The sequence below is a fragment of the Vanacampus margaritifer genome, chromosome 7 (genome assembly GCF_051991255.1).
Source record: "Vanacampus margaritifer isolate UIUO_Vmar chromosome 7, RoL_Vmar_1.0, whole genome shotgun sequence".
NCBI classification, from domain to species: domain Eukaryota; kingdom Metazoa; phylum Chordata; class Actinopteri; order Syngnathiformes; family Syngnathidae; genus Vanacampus; species Vanacampus margaritifer.
In genome coordinates this window covers 8653769-8673966 of record NC_135438.1, presented here as the reverse complement: position 1 = coordinate 8673966, position 20198 = coordinate 8653769, and the positions used below count along the sequence as shown (strand labels likewise).

At 39.3% G+C, this 20198-nt stretch overlaps 3 protein-coding genes, 1 long non-coding RNA gene and 1 pseudogene across 12 annotated transcripts; 2 read left to right on the top strand and 3 right to left on the bottom strand.

Annotated features, from left to right (window-relative positions):
- Positions 1–54: 54 nt before the first annotated feature.
- Positions 55–5869, top strand: LOC144055162 (uncharacterized). 6 transcript variants are annotated; one of them, XM_077570907.1, is made up of 7 exons: positions 55–798; positions 2209–2389; positions 3528–3788; positions 3864–4012; positions 4095–4184; positions 5036–5204; positions 5291–5869. In XM_077570907.1, exons 3-7 carry the CDS (start codon positions 3572–3574, stop codon positions 5458–5460), a joined length of 795 nt encoding a protein of 264 aa, XP_077427033.1. In that variant the 5' UTR covers positions 55–798; positions 2209–2389; positions 3528–3571; the 3' UTR covers positions 5461–5869. The 6 variants fall into 6 exon arrangements, with proteins under 6 accessions (XP_077427033.1, XP_077427030.1, XP_077427031.1 ...); XM_077570905.1 differs by lacking the exon at positions 55–798 and adding an exon at positions 844–2094; XM_077570906.1 differs by lacking the exon at positions 55–798 and adding an exon at positions 844–2126.
- A 1068-nt stretch (positions 5870–6937) lies between these two features.
- Positions 6938–14862, bottom strand: LOC144055437 (lysozyme g-like). Of its 2 annotated transcripts, XM_077571398.1 has the most exons (7): positions 14711–14859; positions 9268–9479; positions 7952–7978; positions 7787–7864; positions 7401–7597; positions 7202–7340; positions 6938–7135 (listed from the first exon to the last, which is right to left on the bottom strand). In XM_077571398.1, the coding sequence occupies exons 3-7, from the start codon at positions 7953–7955 to the stop codon at positions 6999–7001; spliced, it is 555 nt and encodes a 184-aa protein (XP_077427524.1). In that variant the 5' UTR covers positions 7956–7978; positions 9268–9479; positions 14711–14859; the 3' UTR covers positions 6938–6998. The 2 variants fall into 2 exon arrangements, with proteins under 2 accessions (XP_077427524.1, XP_077427523.1); XM_077571397.1 differs by having other exon boundaries at positions 7202–7597; positions 14711–14862.
- On the top strand, positions 8124–9058 carry LOC144055439 (uncharacterized). Its single transcript, XR_013294880.1, has 2 exons — positions 8124–8285; positions 8452–9058. It is a non-coding gene; the product is annotated as an uncharacterized LOC144055439 (long non-coding RNA).
- On the bottom strand, positions 10549–14087 carry LOC144055436 (lysozyme g-like; annotated as a pseudogene). The gene is made up of 6 exons (XR_013294879.1): positions 13984–14087; positions 12880–12998; positions 12034–12082; positions 11872–11949; positions 11048–11244; positions 10549–10950 (listed from the first exon to the last, which is right to left on the bottom strand). The product of XR_013294879.1 is annotated as a lysozyme g-like (transcript).
- Positions 14863–15121: 259 nt separating the features above from the next.
- LOC144055438 (lysozyme g-like) lies at positions 15122–20185 on the bottom strand. Of its 2 annotated transcripts, XM_077571399.1 has the most exons (6): positions 18806–20185; positions 18448–18474; positions 18279–18356; positions 17871–18067; positions 17589–17727; positions 15122–17516 (listed from the first exon to the last, which is right to left on the bottom strand). In XM_077571399.1, exons 2-6 carry the CDS (start codon positions 18449–18451, stop codon positions 17380–17382), a joined length of 555 nt encoding a protein of 184 aa, XP_077427525.1. In that variant the 5' UTR covers positions 18452–18474; positions 18806–20185; the 3' UTR covers positions 15122–17379. The 2 variants fall into 2 exon arrangements, with proteins under 2 accessions (XP_077427525.1, XP_077427526.1); XM_077571400.1 differs by lacking the exons at positions 18448–18474; positions 18806–20185 and having other exon boundaries at positions 18279–18439.
- Between the last annotated feature and the right edge of the window lie 13 nt (positions 20186–20198).

The following is a 20198-nucleotide window of genomic DNA, read 5'->3' as shown; positions in this document are numbered from 1 at the left end:
AAAGTTCGAAGCACACGCGAACGGTGCCTCAGAGGGACCACACTTCGCAAGCCTACCACCAATTACTATGTTCGTGAAGTTCTTCTCCGTTGGGTACCTGTGCAATAAGATGGCGGGTCAGCCTTTTGTAAGACATGGCACAACCTATGTAATATAATTAGCGATAGACTAGACCTACGATTACGATACGAACTTTTTTTTCTTTTTTACATTTTATTGAAATTAATAGTGGGTTTCTAAAATGAGTGAGCATTGAAAAATTCACAAATTCTACACACTGTTCCTTTAAAGCAACAATATGTAGGAATTTGAGCAACGCACAAAAAAAAAAAGTATTTTAAGAATCAGTCGTGTTGCTGCCAAGCTGTGGCAACCCCTGTACTATCGATACGCCAGCCAGGACGCATAATGTTGTCTGCTTGTGTCTTATTACATCGATTGACGTAACAACATCTCGAAATTTGACCACAAATAGTTTCTAAAGTGATCTTAATGATATCTTAATCGCTGTCAAAGGCATTCCTTATGCTAACATCATTCAGGACGCATAATTTTGTCTGTGTGTCAAAACTGTTTAGAAATTTGACCGTAAATGAAGCTTTAAAGCTGATCTTAATGTTCGATATTCTTGGCTACTCGCCGATACCAGAGTACTGATACTATTGATTCTCAGAATTTCAAATAACGATGTGGCAGGGTCTACAATATCTTGACAATAGTGATAGGAGAACAAGAGTGAGCTGTGCGACTTTCATCCATCACTCTGCCCTTCACCAGGCTTGTCGTCAGCAATTATGGGTGAGTATATATATATATTACCAGCTGTTCATTTCTTTTTACACTTGTATGCCAATTACAAATTTAAAAACATGGTTACAGACATGCTGAATTTTAAAATCTTAACCCATTTTTAGAAGGTGAGCGACCCCACACATGACGAGGAAAATAGCATCAGCACTTACTGCTCTTATACCGTATTGACCCGACTTAAAGCAACACTAAGGAACTTTCCATTTATGTCCGTCTTTGTAATGAATGGGGAAAGGGGGGGTGACATATGCCATAAAGCAGTCAGCACATTTGTAGTTTTTTTCTGTGGCAGTGTTCCTACAATCCTCCTCAAAGTTGCTTAGTGCCAGTAAAAAATGATACGGACCCCCTCAAGCCATGCCAAAGGTACCATTCAACTAGTTTTAAGTTAATGTTTCATCAAAAGAGTTATGAAAATATTTTATTAAGGTTGAAAAGTTCCTTAGTGCTACTTTAAGAGGTTTTTTTTTAATGTATTTTTTATTTGTACTCCAAGACTTTGCCTTATACAAGTAGGCTAGCTTTATGCTAGCACACGATGCAACAAAACTGTCAGCAGTTATTATAACCCTTAAAGCAACGGCTGTTTGAACACAAACGGTGCACCAAGACGAATAAAGTCAATATAACAATACTTAAAGGCATAAATTCTTTACCCTCTGCAAAAAACAAATACAGTATCCCTGCTTCTTACTGAGCTGGTAGCGTCATCTTTGTGTATTTATGTATACATTATACTGCTGGCCAAGCTGTGCAAATCAGAGCCGCGCATTGCCTGTTATGCACAAACTGTCGGATATTAGATGGATGGAATGGATGTTTGATTCTTTGGATTCCACTTGTATTTAATTATGCTATTACTTAATGTCTTACAACGTACGGAAGCGTGGAACTGACATAGCCCAGTCAAAACTGTTTACTCCACAAGTGCAATACTGTAGAGTGCAGTTTTTGTTATTAACTAATACATTACAAATATTTTGTTTGTTTGTTTTTTGGAGACGTATTAATGGCATTTCTATTTCAATGGTGAAACCCAAATCTGTTGTAATACCAAGACTCACCTATGAGAGGCAGCATAGTGCCACGGACCATCTCTAGACTGCCTGAAAATACAGATGATACAGGGTTGTAGTAGAAGAAAGTTTTTGTTTTGAAAGCTCGACTAACTGAATTCGTAAACCGGTTTAACATTTCGGGGAAGATTAATCGCACCCCAAACCACAGGATAATCGCCCAATAATCTTTCAGATGTCCTCCAATCTCATCGTTGTTGACTTTGAAGTGAGGGGAAAGTACTGAAAATTGGCCTGCTTGTCAGTATGCGTGTACCCCGCTTGAGACATTGCCTGTGCACTCAACTGTGGTTTGTAAATGACCAGATTTCTGCTTTGACAGGAATGTGCACAGAGCGGCGTTTGTGTGAGGAAGCAGTGTGGTTGTCACGTCACAGATGAAAGCGCTTCCTTCTCGTGAGCGCTTTAGAGTCCTCCAGACACAGTGACCTCACTTCATCTTCACTCACTCGATCATTTGATCAGTTTGGGCCTGATTGCTTCAGGGGTGGCCCTCGATTCTGGTGAGTTTTCACAGCAACTATTTACATGTTACACTGGTCTGTAGTGTTGACTTTGTTAAAAGATGAGTTGAGTTGTATTAAGTAAAGCAACGTGATAATATAATCATATTATCTTTAAATCATTACCTATTAAATAATAATATATTATAGGGCTACAGCTAGCATGTATTTCAATAAGATAATATTGTTGATGTATCTGGTCAACTTTTTAATTGCCATCCCTTTATTTAAAAAAACAACATGCCCTTTCAAATTGACAGTGCAGACAATTGTCAAACTTATTAATTATGATTCACTTCCGGTTTTGTCTGTAACATGTCAAAAAATCAGCAATAATTTTGTTTTCTAAAGTAAAGGCAAATAATCAGTCTACTTGCATGGAGGACTACAAAATTATTATTTTTTTAACTATAGAAGCAGAAATTCTGACCATTTGGACAATTTATAGATACTTTTAAACAAAGCAAGAAAATAAATAAATGATCTAATCATCAAAATAATTAATTTGACAATCAGATAGTTGTCAATTAATTGTTGCATATCTTAATAAATTTGTTGTAATACTACTGGCATCTTTATAATTTGGAATAGTTAATTGACTATGTTCTTAATTACTATAGTTGTAAAGTATTTTTTTTATTTTTGTTTATAATCAAAAGAAAAAAATAATTCAATTTCTTGTAAATACAACAATTATGAATGGTAAAAAAAAAAATGTATGGATATTTTTGTGTCATTAAAAGTGAATCAAACTATTCCAGTAATGAAATTTCTTATTTGGAATTATTATTATTTTTAACCATTTTATTGTTGCAATTTTATTATTAAACAGGTTGGAATTGTGATGGAAATCTTGGAGTACTGCCTTTTTCAAATACATTGAAATGAATCTATTGGCATCTTCTTGTCATATTAGTTCTAACACCTGACATTTGCTATAATGTAGTTTGGTTGGCATTAAAAGACACAGCTCAGAACCTCATGTGAAAATGAATTTTCTGCTGCTATCTAGTGTCCAAGTGAAATAACTGCATGTTGTTTTTGTATTGATTAAGCAAGAAGACCGAAAAAAATACACTTGTTATTGTAAAATGTAAGATTACGATCGCAGCATGACTGCGACTGATCGTGTTTACAGCGGAATTCCCTCTCATTAATCAACGCGATTGGATTAGGGGATGAATGTCTGCCTGTACTTCCTCCAGAGTGATGCCTCGATCCTTCTTGGTCAAGCGAGGAGGGCTGCACCCCCTTCAGTCAGGACAGAGGATGAGTGTAGCCAAAGAAGAAAGGGGGGCTCGAGAGTCATCCCTGGGGGACGCCACAGTTGCTCCACAGGTTGTTGACGAGGTTGCCCTCGATTCACTGCAGCCGGTTCGTGGTGACCAACACTGTGAAGGTAATCAGCGACATACAAAAAATAAAAAATAGTTAACTAGTAAGATGCTCAAATAGTTTTTCTTACACGTCGTAGACCATCCTGCTGATAAAGTTGAAAATTGGCCTCGACTTCACGTGACTTCAGACAGCCAAAAGTCATCAGGACTCGACGTCTTACATCAGAACATCTGCGACGACTCAAAGATGTTTTCTGCCGGTCAAGATTGCCCACTCTGTGGCAAAGTTGGCAATTGCTCCATTATCGTACAAACGCATTCAACTAGGAAATATCTTCATGCTGAAGCACGTTATTTTGTTTTTGCAGGTATTTACCCATTTGTCCAGTTTTAAGAGGCACCTATACAAATGTCATGGAATCACGTCCTACACAACAGAGGATGAATCATGCAAGAAGGTAAGAATTGATTGTTTTATGTGGTACGAATGCTACGCAAATCATTGCAGCATTAGCATGCAATGCTAATAAGCCTTTCCACCAAGAACCACTTCGCGACTCCACAAGCACATAGCGACACACTTGTGAAACACTCGTCTAGTGTGATTAACCGATTGTTCACAAATTACAGATATCACAAATCACCAAAATACCCCCCACTCCCATGGCTGTAGAACATATATGAGATCTGCCATTATGGAGTGCGACAAAACTCAATGCAAACACCCTATATAGCCTGGACATAATTTGACTTTCTTATGTAAAAATGTAAAAAATAATATAGAAATATAAATATACAATAATATGAAAACATTTTTTTAATCCAAATTATTTTAAATAAAACATTTTGTTAAGTGGTGAAAATATTTACTTTGCCTGATAAGTTTTTATCATGAACGGATTCAGTTACTAACTCAGTTACTTTTTGGAGCAAGTAATGAGTAACTATAACTAATTACTTTTTATAAAGTCACATTCCCAACACTGGATTCGGAATTGGTCCCACGTCAACTGTCCCAAAGGCGGCTATGTGAATCCCTACACAACCAGTGGCGAATCCGAGGTCAATCTACTACAAAACAGTCTGCTAGCTACTTTCTACATCACGAGGCGCTAGCAAGCAGCTAGCGATTGAGCTAACAGGCTTCCGGGGCTCCTCTCGGCCAGCGGATGGACGGCATGCTCAGCTGCGATCACATCCTCGAAGAAACATTTTCAGTCTAACTGCTTGTTTGGAACTTTATTGTGGGGGGGCAGACACCCAATCGCCACATTGGGTACTGTTTTAGCATTGTGTTTATGCGTGTCAGGACGTCAGGGCATTTGGCTGCAGCGTGTGTGGGAAAGTGTTCAAGCGCTCGTCCACGCTGTCCACTCACCTGCTCATCCATTCCGACACGCGGCCCTACGCCTGCCAGTACTGCAGCAAGCGCTTCCACCAGAAGTCGGACATGAAGAAGCACACTTTCATACACACGGGTGGGTGTCTGTGATGTCTCTCACTAAGAAAACACGTCAGACACCACGTTTAGACATCCCATAAGTTGGCCTTTTTTGTGTGTCAGGCGAGAAGCCGCACGTGTGTCTCATATGCGGCAAATGCTTCAGCCAGAGCTCCAACCTCATCACACACAGCCGCAAGCACCGGGGTGACTGGCCCCACCGTTGCCCTCGCTGCCTCTTCAGCTTCCAGGAGCCCGTGGACCTGTGGCAGCACCACTGCGCCCAGCGCTGACACATCAAACGGAGATCCTTGGAGGCTTTGGGTGAAACTGAAGCAGCCCGACTGCATCGTAGCACAAATTGAAGTGGGGAATCACTTTGAACTGGAATTTACAGACTTGACGTGTAATATCGAATTCAATAAACGCTGAAAGTGGATGAAGTTGGATACTGGATTTCCCCCCCTGTCCTTTTCTATACAAAACAAAGATTTTGTATACATATGCAAATTATTTGTCTTGCATCTAAAACTTGGAGAATCTGCTTCTACAACCTCTAAGTGGATTCTGGCCAGAAGCCAGAGCCAAATTTGGTCAAGAAAATGGTGTCGTTCAGTTAAAAGGTAATCAGATTGTGTTCATGGAATTAGCTTAGCGACGCTATCAGCATTGAAAGTGAAATAAAATACATTTACACACACACTGGCACAGACTGTTATTTGGAGATTTTGAATGACATGAACTCGAGTGCCCAGCTTAGTTGCTGTACATTTCAGAAGTTATGATGAAGGCAGTTGCACTTCAACATGAAAGCAAAAATAATTACATGATTGAGTAACATTTGAAATAATCGTTAAAAAAAAAAAAAAGTACAATAAGAGCGTATTCATTAATTATTTAATGTTAAAAGGAACCCTGACTAATGACAAGTTTACTCTATATAATTTATTTGATTATTACTAACATAGCTGTGATATAAATTTTTCAAAAATAATTTCCAGTTTAATACATTTTGTAGAAACTTTATTTGTACGTACACCGCCATTGTTTTTTACGTCGCAATGCATTGTGTGTGTAGTGACCGCTAATGACTACATAGCCGATAACCCATGCAAGCCGTTGAAGCGACAGGGCGGCCATCTTGCTCCTCCCATCTCGCGAGCAGACGTACAGAATAGATATGTACAACTCGTTGGCGGTTAGTATAAGGACGGGAGGCGTGGTGGTGGGGCGTGGTTGTCACTATTTTATAACATGTAAAAAATAAACAAGTAGACGGTATGTGCTGCTTTGAAAACCCCCTTTTTCTTTTATCGCTCAGTTCCTTAGACCCCAATATTAGATTTGGCAAAGGCATCTTTTGTTGAATTACAGTTATAATGCTTTCATTAAAAATATATATACATGTTTCCCCCTGTAAACATTAATTTATAAATGTATTTAATTTGTGGTAGGGTTAGGGTAATAAGATGTTAGATGATGGCACACAAATCGAGTAAGCCCTGCAGGATTGCTCTGCATCCAGGGCTACTTGGAACACAGGCCGGGGTCATCAGAAAACAATTACGCAAAAACACCTATAGAGGGAGACAAAAAAACACGAACACAAGGCAGGTCCATTGCAACGTTTTCACTCTAAAAGCCTTTGCTTCTCCTTTTTAATCGTCTCCAACTCGCCTTCTGTAATTTACGTACATCCTCGGAAGACTGTCAGGGCTGAGTCGCTAACATTGGGCTTGTCTTGGTGAAGAACACTACGGGGACACAGTGCCGGTTTGAATCGTGTTTATTCAAGGTTGACAAGGGCTTATTTCCATTACAACATTTCATGCTAAAAGCCTCCATGGCGTTTGTACCACTGAGCTCTGGCAACGACGTCATTGGAGAAGTCGCCTCCAGAGGTGTTCTCGTCGACCCTGTCATATGCTCGCACGGCTCGCGGGCCACAGTTGTAGGCCGCCAATCCACCTGCAGAGATTTAATGGAGAATAAACCAAACGATGGCACATGTGAAAAGTGGACAAACAAACACACCTTTGAGTTGTTGCTCTGGAGTCCAGGCACGGAATATTGTCTTGATATTACCGATCACACCGATCAAGATGTCTGTGCCCTGGCGGATATGTTCCTCGCTGTCCCATCCACCTTTTGGAGTGTGATAATTCTTACTAATCTGCACATATAGTAAAGGTGAGGTGAGGAGAGCAACATCATTATAAAAATGCTTACAAACCTGCATGAGTCCCCAGCAGTTGCCGTCGTCTCCCCATCCCTCTTTCAACACTTTTCCACCCCTGGACTGTCTGGAAATGATGCTAGCGATGATCGCAGGATCAATTCCCTTTTGCTGTCCTACTTTCTGGATGATTTCCTTGTACACGTTCAATGCGTTCAGATCTGTTTCTGCCATATTGTGGGATGCTTCCGCACCTTCAAAGGGAGACACCACACATTGGGTTAGTTTTTGGAGGTCAGCATGATTGCGTAAATCCGTAAAGTCCCCACCAGTGCAATCACTTTGCTCAATCTTGCACTGAATTATTTGATTGATTATTTTGTAACCAGGACATCGTTGTCCCTCCATAAAGAAATCAAGGTTACCAAAAAGTGGACATTTACCCTCATATGGCAGGCCGTCTTGACGGGCTGTTAGTGCGGATGCGCCACTTGTGTCAACCTTCATGATGTCCCCGTAACCTAAACATGCAAATTTATTCACATGACAGCTCATCAACATCTTCATCTCACTCGAGGAAATTTCAGTGTAAGAAAAGTCACGCTCACCCATCGTCTTCGTCAATGTGTGACCACCTACAGTACATTTGGAAAGAGTCTAGTTAGTTTCAATCCATAACACAGCCCAAATTCAAATGATCATTAGGCGTTTGCTGGTTCATTTTCGACGCTCCAATATATGCTTGTGGATTATTCTTATTCTGCCCTTCAGAAGTTCACCGTTTGAGTTTGTGCAACCTTAGAGCGCCCTCCAGGGGTTGCTTTGTTCATTGTTTTGGTGAGAAGAGAGAATTCCAATGTGGCAGCACGCAACGCCGACTCGTTTATGTGCTACGCGAACTGTTGGATCCTGTTTCGTTGTTGCTTTGGACAAGAATTGTCTGTAAGTACATGTGATGTTAAGAAAATAACACTGTGTATTCATTTTTGTTAATTTAGGACAGTATTAGAGATAAGAGACTGATGTGCAATGTAACTAGCTATTAGCATGAGAGTGTGTCGTGTACAGTTAGCTAATACACATTGTTTGTTATTGTTTTTTTTTTTAGTTTTACGACGACCTAAAGAGGGTAATGGTCAGAGGCCATTGTTCAAATAAACAGCCCAAAAGGAAAACAAAGTCTGGTTATTTGGAACGTCGTTAACTCGCTGTCTAGCTGGTGAAATCTCGAAGCTTCGGAGCGATGACAGCACAATTCTCATTCATCCAAGTCATTTATTTATCAGGGCGTTGAATCTATTGCACCTGGGACTGCTCTATTTGTCTGAGAAGACATTTTTCCCCTCATCTGAGGAGACTTCATTGTGCGCAGTTGTTCCAGTACTCTTCAATCATCACAAGATGTTCTTTTGTAGAATATATACAGATCATGTCACCGTTTAAAAGAGCAACAGAAGCTTTCACATTAAGTTGAAGTTAACCACCTGCGGGAATGCAGCAGCAAGAAAGAGTTGACAAGTAAACGGCGCGTAGCTACTGCAGCCATGGTGCCTCACACGTATTGTATCGTAAAACTAATAGTTAATAAATTGTTGAGTATATTTGTTAATATTACTGGCATATTTATGTAAATAGCGACGGGTTATACACTTGGTAAATTGGCAAATGTTATTCAAAGCATGCACAAAATAAAATGGCCAGAGTTGTCAGACCAAGTGCCGAGTTGGTGTGTTTGCTTTTCTCTCACAAATGCTAACAGCTGAGTGATATTAGCTAACCACTTTAGCGACTGGTAACGGTTCGGACTGCTGCGGAAATGTCCAGTGCTACATAAATGATCAACTAAAAACAAGTCGACTAGCACTGTCTGAAGGTAGAAGATGAGAAGATTCAGTATTAAAGCTAAGTAGATAAAGACAAATACCTGAGTCTCAACGCTGCTGGTGTTGAGTGTCTTCCAGTCAGACAGCCTCGTTCAGTGTGAGACCAGCCAGCTTTCGCTCTCCTTTATACTCTCGTTGGACCCCTGGTACTTTTCCTTTTCCTTTCACAGAAAGCACGTGGTAGGGGGCTTTCTCAAAATTGGTCCCTTGTGGGTCGGTGACGTTTACATCCTCCAGCAAGCTCTGCAAAAGCCTGATAACGAAGGAAGGAAACATTTACAGGAGAACCTGCAGGAAATTGAAAGGAATGTGAAGTTTCCTTTTTACAGGAACAGCCCTTTTCAAGTCAAATCACATTTGTTATTTATATAGCCATTAATCATAAAAGAGTCACAATGGACTTAACACCCTGGTCACACACTTCAAGTATTCTCAAATAGAAACCAGCCAGATCTCCATTCTCCTTTTACTTTCATGTTTGACCCCTGGTACTTTCACTTTCTGTTTCACAGAAAGCACATGGTAACATTGTATGGCGATTGTTAATCATTTGTAGCGCAGTAGTTAAAGACAAAGTTATGGGAACTCATCTTTTTTTGAGAGAGCTCAGTATTGTTCATTCGGTAATCTTACTGATTTAACATATTATCATTGCGCTCTTCCTTTTTTTTGGGTTGCTTTTTTTGTGCGTGCGTGTGAGTTTGTACTCATTAATTCACCTAAAACCTGTTCAAAATCCCATACCCTTCACCTGAACCGAGTACTTCAGAATCCCGATAGTCGTGAAGTTGTCAGGAGATCCGAGGAAGGATCAAAGAAAAGAGAGAAAAGTGAAATCCAACACCGACCAGACACCACCTACTACACACAGGGTTACAAACCAGAATCTTTCACCAACCCCAGAAGCATCTAAATTCCAACAAATTAGGGAGACCTCAAGAGACCAAAGGAAAGACTAAAGGAAGGAAGGAAGGATAGATGAAGCAGAGTGAGTCCACAGACGACCAGAGGAAGAAGCAAATTGTGTTTGAATTTCGGTAGATGCTGGTGTGGTGGATCTGGCATGCTTGAAAAACCCAGCGCCATTTTTTTTTTTTTATCCTGGCCTCTGTCAGAGGTGTTCTCGGATATGCCTGCGAATATTAAATTCTCCCGCATGCTGCGGGATTTGACATCCAAAACCGTTTCTTTTAGCGTTTTATTCTCCTTTTTAATCGTCTCCAACTCGCCTTCTGTAATTTACGTACATCCTCGGAAGACTGCCAGGACTGAGTCGCTGACATTGGGCTTGACTTGGTGAAGAACAAGACGAGGGCACAGTGCCGGTTTGAATCGTGTTTATTCAAGGTTGACAAGGGCTTATTTCCATTACAACATTTCATGCTAAAAGCCTCCATGGCGTTTGTACCACTGAGCTCTGGCAACGACGTCATTGGAATAGTCACGTCCAGTGGTCTTGTTGTCAACCCCTCCATATGATTCCACGGAACCCGGGCCCATGTTGTAGGCCGCCAATCCGCCTGCAGAGGTTCAATGGAGGATGAACCAAAAAGATGACACATGCGAAAAGTGGACGAACAAGACAAACCTTTGAGTTTTTGCTCTGCAGACCAGCTAGGGAACTTCTTCATTGCATTGATCATATCGATCAAGATGTGTGTGCCTTGGCGGAGATGTTCCTCGCTATTCCATCCGCCTTGCAGATTGTGCCACCTCTTATCGACCTGCACATATAGTTTAAGAACGTGAAGTGGGAAGGACAGCATAGAAAACCATTTCAACCAGTTGTACAATTGAATCATTCTAAAATGCCTTCCGAACCTGCATGAGTCCCCAGGCGTTGCCATAGTCTCCCCATCCATTATCTAACGCATTTCCAGCCCTGGATTCTCTGGAAATGATGCCAGCGATGATCGCAGGATCAATTCCCGTTTGCCCTCCAACTCTCTTGATGACACCCTTGTACTTGTTCATTCTGCCAAGATCGGTTTCTGCCATGTTGTTGGATGCTGACACACCTTCAAAGAGAGACACCGCACATGGAGGTGGGTGGGAAGGCTGTTAATTAATTAATTTATGTATTTATTTATTTTTGGGTTGGGGAGGGTATGAATGCAACAGTCCATAAAGCGGTGATGGGAGCAAACAAGAATGTCACATAGTTTTTCCTTGCAAGGTTCTGAACCGTCTGTATAAGATAAGATCCACTGATTGTCACACCCATCTAAGTGGGGCGAAATTTGTTCTCCGCATTTGACTCATCCTCTGAGGGAGCGGTGAGCAGCAGCAGTCATGTGGTGATCTAACCTCCCAATTCCAACCCTTAATGCTGAGTGTCAAGCAGAGTGGCAATCGGTCCCATTTTTTATAGTCTTTACACTGACTTAAATGCTTATGATAAATAAATAAATCTGGCAGAATTGAAGATGTGGTATCTGATGGTTACTGATCAAATCTTCTGAATATCTGTAAATACTGTTTAATTCATCCCTACACAAAAGACACAATAATCTCCTCAATCTTCCTCACTTGAGCTCTCTGTTTAAATCTTGCACGAAATTATTTGAATCATTATTTTGTAACCAGGATATCATTCATTGTCCCTCCATGAAGAAATCACGGTTACAAAAAAAGGGCACGTTTACCAGCATGTGGCAGGCCGTCTTGATTGGCTGTTTCCCTGGATGCGCCACTTGTGTCAACCCTCATGATGTCCCCGTAACCTAAATATGCAAATTCCAATTTATCCACACGACAGCTCATCAACATTTTCATCATAGGTTACTAGAGAGAAAAGGCACGCTCACCCATCGTCCTCGTCAATGTATGACCAGCTACAGAGCAGTCGTAAAAAGTCTAGAAAAAAATCAAATGATCATTAGGCAAATTGACAAATGTGTGTGCCTGCGTGCACGGACGGGAATGTTTTTCTGAGGATGCGCAAAATAAAGTGGCGAGTAGCTGGGATTACTTTTCTCCACTGATCTGAATATAAAGTATTATTGGATGGCTGACAGGCCAAGACTTTTGAAGCCATATTGTTACTCCCAAGAAACGTTTCTCGGCATTCGATCCCATACATTTAGAGAGTATCGAAATTGCAGAACATTTGAGACAGTACTTGTATAGTTTTTTTCATTAAAGAATTATAACTGTAATTCAACAAAAGATGCCTCTGCCAAATCTACATTGTAATATTGGGGTCTAAAGAACCGAGCGATAAAAGAAAAACGGGGTCTTCAAAGCAGCACATAACGACATACTTGTTCATTTATTCTTTTCTTTTTTACTTGTTAAAAAATAGTGACTAACCCCCCCCCCATACTAACTGCCTACGAGCTGTATATGTGTAATCTGTTCGTATAACCGTATAGTTATGTAGTAGTCTGCTCGCGAAATGGGAGGAGAAAGATGGCCGCCCTGTGACTTCAACGGTTGCACGGACGTGTATCGGCTATCCAGTCATATTTTCAGATCAGTGACTTTTCTCTCACAAATGCTAACAGCTAAGGGATATTAGCTAACCATTTTGGCTACTGTTAACAGCGCGGACTGCTGCATAAATGATTAACTAAAAGCAAGTCACTACACTGTCTGAAGTTAAAAGATAAGCAGATTCAGTATTCTGACAAAGTGGATAACTGGACAAATACCTGTGTCTCGATGTTGCTGGTGTTGAGTGTCTTCCAGTCAGACAGCCTCGTTCAGTGTGAGACCAGCCAGCTTTTGTTCTCCTTTATACTCTTGTTTGATCCCTGGTACTTTCACTTTCCTTTTCACAAAAACCATTTGGTAACACTTTATGACAACGATTGTTAATCATTTGTAGCGCAGTAAAGATGAAGATGAAGTTATGAGAACTCATGTTGAATTCATAATTTGTACATAATAAAAAAAAAATGGATTTGCAAATTGTTAGTTAATAATTTGGAAATGCATGATGATCAGGTTTAAAATACTATTGGAATCCAAGTAATTTGTATGTACATCCTAACTGCATTAATTCATGATGTACAAATGATTTGTGATACATTACCTTGCTATGCAGTCATGAAGAACAATATTTAACCAATATTGAGGAAATAATTTGGACTAATTCTAGTTTGGTTGTTCCATTCTGTTTCATGCTTGATATTTTTCTTATCTGTAAAATCTTGAAGCGATTTGTGTTTTTTAAAATCACACACACACACAAAGATAATACATTGCGTAAGTGGAATATTGAGCACATCAGTGTTCTTTACAGTTATTTAAATCATACAGATTAATCTCATATTGGTAGTGGGCTTGTTATGCAGTCATGATAAACAATAATTAACCCGCACGCAACTCACCATAAATACACGTCTAAAGCATTCATTTATTGATTCATTTAATATTTAGTCTGTGATCATATTTTTTTGTTTTTTGATTCAAACATTTACTTCCAATGTTAATTAAATGTCGACGTATTGTTACACCGTGGTGTGGTTTGTCTGTCTTTTGTTTTCGTTATTCTAGTCATTTCCTGTTTTATTTTGAAGTCTGACTCCTCTCGTTTCCGGTTGCTTGCTCTTCCTTGTGTGTTGTCGGTCCAAGCCGCTGATCCCTGATTGTTCCCACCTGTGCCTCGTTAACCTCATCTGTAAAATAGTCTGCGTCTCCCCTGTCTTGTACTGATGTGTGACCCTCGTGTCTACTCAAGCGTTTTCAGAGCCGTGGTCTCCTGAGCTTTTTTTGCCTTGTCACGTGAGTGTTTTTAGGTTCCCCTTTTTCACCTTTCTTATTGGAGTGCCTTTTGTTGTGTATCTCTGCCTTGCGATGGCAAAACGAGGCTTTCTGAAGCTCTGAAATGGTTCACTACCGGAAGCGGAAGCTTCATTCAGTACCCTTGGGTGCCCTCTTGTGTCAGCAGGGATAATTGTACATTTGGGTTTATCATCCAAAAGAAATATGTGACAAATTGTGAAAAACAAATAAGTATAATAATAAAACCTAACTTCTCAATTAAAAAAAAAAAAGTGGCAGTTTTATGAATTTGTAATTTGTTCCCCATCGCAGAAATTACGCCCATAAAGCAACACTTAAAAAAAAAAAATACTTTTAAGTTTTTATTGCCATTCATATTTCCTTTGAGATTGTGCTTGGGTGAGTGTTTATGGTTGAGATTGTGCACTGAATGCTTGCGTAACGCAAGTTGTTTTTAACATTAAAAGCTCCGCTCCGTGTGCGTATTTCATCTTATTTGGTGGCACGAACTAGAAATGCCCCCACACTTGAAAACGCTTCCTGGATGGCTCCCTCAGTCCAAAACTCCGAATGTCAAACAATAAGCGACAGCTATTTGTAACGTACAATACGTGTAGAACACGGACACGATGCCGCTGCGGTGTTTCAGCCAGTTTAAATGCACTCGCTTCAAAGTGTCAAACTCCGCATTTTAAACCAAAGCAGTCAGCTGAATGATATATATATATATATATATATATAGTCAAATCCGCTTACCTAAACAGACTCTCCGTTCAAAGGGTGTGGCTCCTCATTGCCCTCCTTCACAGTAACATGATCTCATGAGGGGACAGAAGTCACTTTCTGCGTTGATTCGCCTAGATTGCTCACTCCATTATGTAATGCTCTACCCGTTTTTACTTCATTCCAGTAAAAATGGTCAGCGCCCACATTGCGTAACCTCATATGGCAGTGATAAGGTACTAGAATTATAGCATTTTTTTATTTTTATATAATAGCTCTCGTACTAAAAGACTAGGACTTTTGGTATTGACCTAGATAAGTTTAGCTATCTTTATTTACAATTGCTGATTGTTTTTCTGACTGACCGGTGAAATTGGTCTAGCTTTCCATTTACTAAATGGTCAGAGTGGAAAATTTGATAAGAATGACAAAAATAGATTTAAATTTAAGATGGAAGATTTAATAGCAAAAAGAAAGAGAATTTAACAGACCAAAAATTGCTGTCAAGTTGAAAACATTCTACTCACACAGGTTATCAGGAAATATGTTTCACGCCAGCATCATAGAACAATTTATCTAAATTCCCAGTTGTTACAAAGTAAAACGTCTCAAAGTGATATCATTTAATTTTGGTGGATGGACATACTGTATAATCGGGTCGCCTGTAGTCTCACGATAATCTAATTTGACTATAAACAGTGTGGCTATTATAAAGTTTCGGATTTACTCAATTTCTTCTCCCTACCACGGCACAAGTGCGTACCTCTTTTACCTGTCTTTAATTATCTTCCTTTAGTGTACGTCCAATAGAGAAAAAAACATTCTAGCTGCAGAAACAATGTCAAGTTCTGTCAGAGCAATCCACACAGTTTGGCCAGTGGTCAGTATGAAAGAGTGTGACGAGCCTTCCAGGCTCCGAAGATTTATACCTTATTTCATGGAACATTCTGGTGACCACAAAAAGTCCCTATTCTTACTTCTTACACTTTGCAGGGATAGACACAAATGATTTTGCATCTGCGTCAACTCTGTCAGCCGTACTTCTCGTATGCATAACTCGGTCAGTGGCGTCAATCGGCCCACTGTCAGCTAAGGTCTGGTTACACATCCCGTGTCTCTGTGACATTTATTCATCAAAACTTTTCCACTTTTGAATTATTCACTTTAATAAATGTTCAAAATACATAAAAAATATCAAAGTATTAAAATCCTAATCACATCATTACAATAATCCCACTTGTAAAGACGGGCCTATATTAATCTTAAGGGGAAGTCAACCCCCCCCCCCAAAATTGACATTAATATGTTCAATGCAGCCCCACTAGTCTAAATACGGTATTTTGGTTAATGTTGTGTTAGTGGAATATGAGTTAAGCAGTTTTTATGAATATCAGAAGGCGGCCATTTTGCCACTTGTTGGCGAGTGAAAACGACATCACAGTTGCTCAGGTCTCAGGTAACAACCAATCCCAGCGCAGCTTCAGAAAACAGGTGAGCTGTGATTGGTCGTTGCCTGAGCCCTAAGCAACTGTGATGTCATCTTCAGTCAATAGCAAGTGGCAAAATGGCCGCCCCCTGAGATGGATTAAAACGGCTGGATTTTGCTACATAACTATAATATTCCACAAATGTAATGATAATCACAATGTCATTTTTAGACTAGTGAGGTCACATATAAAATTATTGTCAAGAAATGTTTAAATCTGTGTGTGGTATTTTATTTTGAAATAGCTTGGTCAGAACTATCAAAAAGCCCAAAACGGGTCACAATACCACCCATGGGTTGACTTCCCCTTTAATTCTAACACGTGGAAAACAATTGGGTGCTCGTTCTCCCGGGTTTTTAACTTGCTCTAAATTGTAATGTAAAAAAAAAGAAAAAGCTGTTTCTGGCTAAGTATCATGCCATAAAATAAGAACTGTAAGCAGACAACCTTTAGCAAAAAGCGGATTTCTTAGTTATGAAGCTGTATATGATCATCTTCACAGGCCTTCTTAATGAACTCAATTTTGCAATCCCGATCAGACTTTTTAGGCCTCTCTCAAAATTCAATCAAATCAATTTAGCAATACCTGGTGGCTGAGTTTAAAGAGGCAATGTATAAAATTGTTTTAAAAGGCAACGTGTCAATCATCTTAAAGGGCAAATGTGTTCTTAGGCCTCAACTTTTTAAGGGGAAGTCAACCTTGACAACAATGTTATATGTGACCTCACTAGTCTAAACATGACATACTGGTTAATAATAATATTACATTTGTGGAATATGAGCCATGAAACCAAAATCCAGTAGTTTTTATCCAGCTCAGGGGGGGCGGCCATTTTGTCACTTGCTGTCGGCTGAAGATGACATCACAGTTACTCAGGCAACGACCAATCACAGTTCACCTGTTTTCTAATGCTGATCTGTGATTGGTTGTTACCTGAGACCTAAGGAACTGTGATCTCATTTTCACGCGACAGCAAGTGGCAAAATGGCCGCCTTCTGTTATGCAAAAAAAAACTGCTGGATTTTTGCTGTTTAACTCATATTCCACTAATGCAATATTAACCAGAATACCGTATTTAGACTAGTGGGGCTGCATAGAACATATTGTTAAGATTTTTTTTGTGTGTTGACTTCCCCTTTGACAAATTACCATCCATCACATCATTGAACATGGCGTGACTGTTCCATCCGCTCCTCCACTGCATCATTGTCATGCTAAAAGCCTCCCTGCCGTTTGTACCACTGAGCTCTGGCAACAACGTCACTGGAGTAGTCGTCTCCAGTGGTGCCCACGTCCATCCTTTCATATGTTTGCACACCTGTCAGACCAATGTTGTATGCCGCGATCCCGCCTGCAAAGGTTCAATCCAAAATAAACCACAAGATGGCGCATGCGTCATGTGAGAGTTGGCGGACAAACAAACCTTTGAGTTGTTGCTCTGGCGTCCAGTTGGGGAACTTCTTCTCGATACCATTGATGAAACCGATCAAGATTTCTGTGCCTTGGCGGAGATGTTCCTCGCTATTCCATCCACCTTGCGGAGTGTGCCACCTCTTATCAACCTGCGCATATGACAGTGAAGACGAAAAGGACAGCAACTGAATTTCCCATAAAAATTAGAGCTTGTCATGTGAGCTGAATTTTTTTTTCCGGTGACTTTGAGCGAGAAGAACTTATCGTCTCATTTTTAACATCTATGACCAACCTGCATGAGTCCCCAAGCGTTGCCATGGTCTCCCCAGCCGTCATCCAGGACATTTCCTGCCCTGGACTCTCTGGAAATGATGCCAGCGATGATGGCCGGATCAATTCCCTTTTGCTGTCCTACTTTCTGGATGATGGCCTTATAATTGTTCATTCTGCCCAGATCCGTTTGGGCCATGGTGTTGGATGCTGCCACGCCTTCAAAGAGAGACACCACCACACATAGAGGGTGGGGAGTTAGTTTAATTTAGTTTAGTTAGTTTCAATTAGTGGAGGCCAGAGTTCAAAACAAAGCTGTTATGATGCACTCAAATTGAATAAGCTGCCAACAGAAGGGAAGTCTACGTTTTTTTCCATACCTATGATTAGTACAGTCTTATAAAACACTTTTAAAATACATCATGTTTACCGTCGTCCGACAGTCCGTCTTGTTTTGATGTTTTCTTGGATGCTCCATTTGTGTCAACCTTCATGATGTCCCCGTAACCTAAATGCAAATTCACATTTATTCACATAACTTCTCACCAACATATTCAGAAGAGGAAATTTTGGCGTAAAAAAAAAAAAGCCACACTCACCCATTGTCCTCGTCAATGTGTGAACACCTAAAGCATAGCCGAAACCATCATTAGTTTTATTACATAACACAGAACAAACTCAAATGAGCATTAGTACTACTAGTCAGCATTTCTTTCCTTAGCATATAACTCGAATACAGCCTCCCACTCAAAGGCAGCCGGGCCCGGGATGGGCTACAGCTCACCTACAAATGAGGACAACCCTGATCTCCTCATATAACGGGGGTTCACTGTATATGAAATGCCAGTAACCTCTCTAAACATCCAGTTAAATCTTTTCTTCCTGTTTCTGCAAATGTCCGAGCAAGCCGTCCTGAATTTCGTTAGAAAGCAATGTCGCACTGTGACAGATAGATACCTCGATGATGATAGATGAGTCTGTCGGTCAGCCTTGTTCAGCGTTCTACCAGTTTGCTTTCTTTCCCTCGACTTCTCCTTTTTATACACTGTGCTTCCTCTATTACCTCTTACTTTCTTTGTTAAGGTGTACACTACTTGTTCATCCAGTTCCCCAATGGGATTTCCCTACTGTTTATGGCCAATGAGCTTATACAAGTTTTATGGTACTTTCCCCTTGAGTCAGCTATAGCGTATTATTATTGTTGTTGTTATTATTATTATTAATAATAATAATAATAATTTACTGTCGTCAAACTTCAGTGAAATAATGATTTTGTAATATGGAGGAAATGTAGGAGAATACTGTAATGTAATATTCCTTGAATAAAAATCAATTGTATAAAAATAAGAATAACAGATTTTTTTTTTTACATTATAACAAAATAATTTGCTATAATAAAAAATACTATTTTACAAATTGTGATACTATAGCTTATTTACCATTTAAAAAAAAAAAAAAAAATCTCATTTGGAGAAAAAATAACAATCTACAATATTAATCAATATTAAAAAATTGAATAAAATTGTAACATCACAATTGACATTTTGACAATGCTTTTACTATAGGAAAATAAAGTCATTAATAAAATAATAAAAGGGTCATCGTACAAGACTCAGTTAAGTTTTAATAGCGCAAGAATTAAGTTGTAATTTAGAAAGATAACTAATAGTTTTAGTTGACATTTTACCAAGATGTTTTTTCTTTTAGGATAATATAGTTTGAATGCTATATAAAAAAAATAATAATGTCGTAAATAATAATATTGAGTGAGTAAAATGAATGATTTTTTTTAAACAACAATATTAATATTGAGGTAAACATCTTACAAAAGTATAGTCATTTTTTAAATAATAATAAATTAAGCCTGAATATATTAGGGAAAAGAATGAAGCTGTAATTGTAAAAATTGTGGTATTAGAATAAAATCCTGATATTGAAAAAAATATTATATTAGGAAAACCAATAATTCTAAAGGAAAAGTTAACATTTTGTGAGGGGGGAAATAGTATGATGTACAAGATTTTCTTTTCTTTTTTAACTTTAAAACAAGGTCAATGTGTGAAAAATGTGTAATTTTAGGAGACTGACTTTTATAGGAAAAAAACAACCTACAAGAAAAAGTATAGCATTATGATGATTTGGACAAGAGTAGTCAAAATATTACATGAATATAAAGTATGAAAAGAGAAAGTAGTCAAAGATAATTTGACCAGAACAAAGCTAAATTTTTTTTTTTTTTTTTTGGAAGGAAATTTCTCATAAGAACTAATTTCATACTTTTGCTTTCCCTTGTTGTGTGTAAGCCGTTGCCCCACCTTAAAAACGAGTAATACATCGTTTGGTGTTTTCG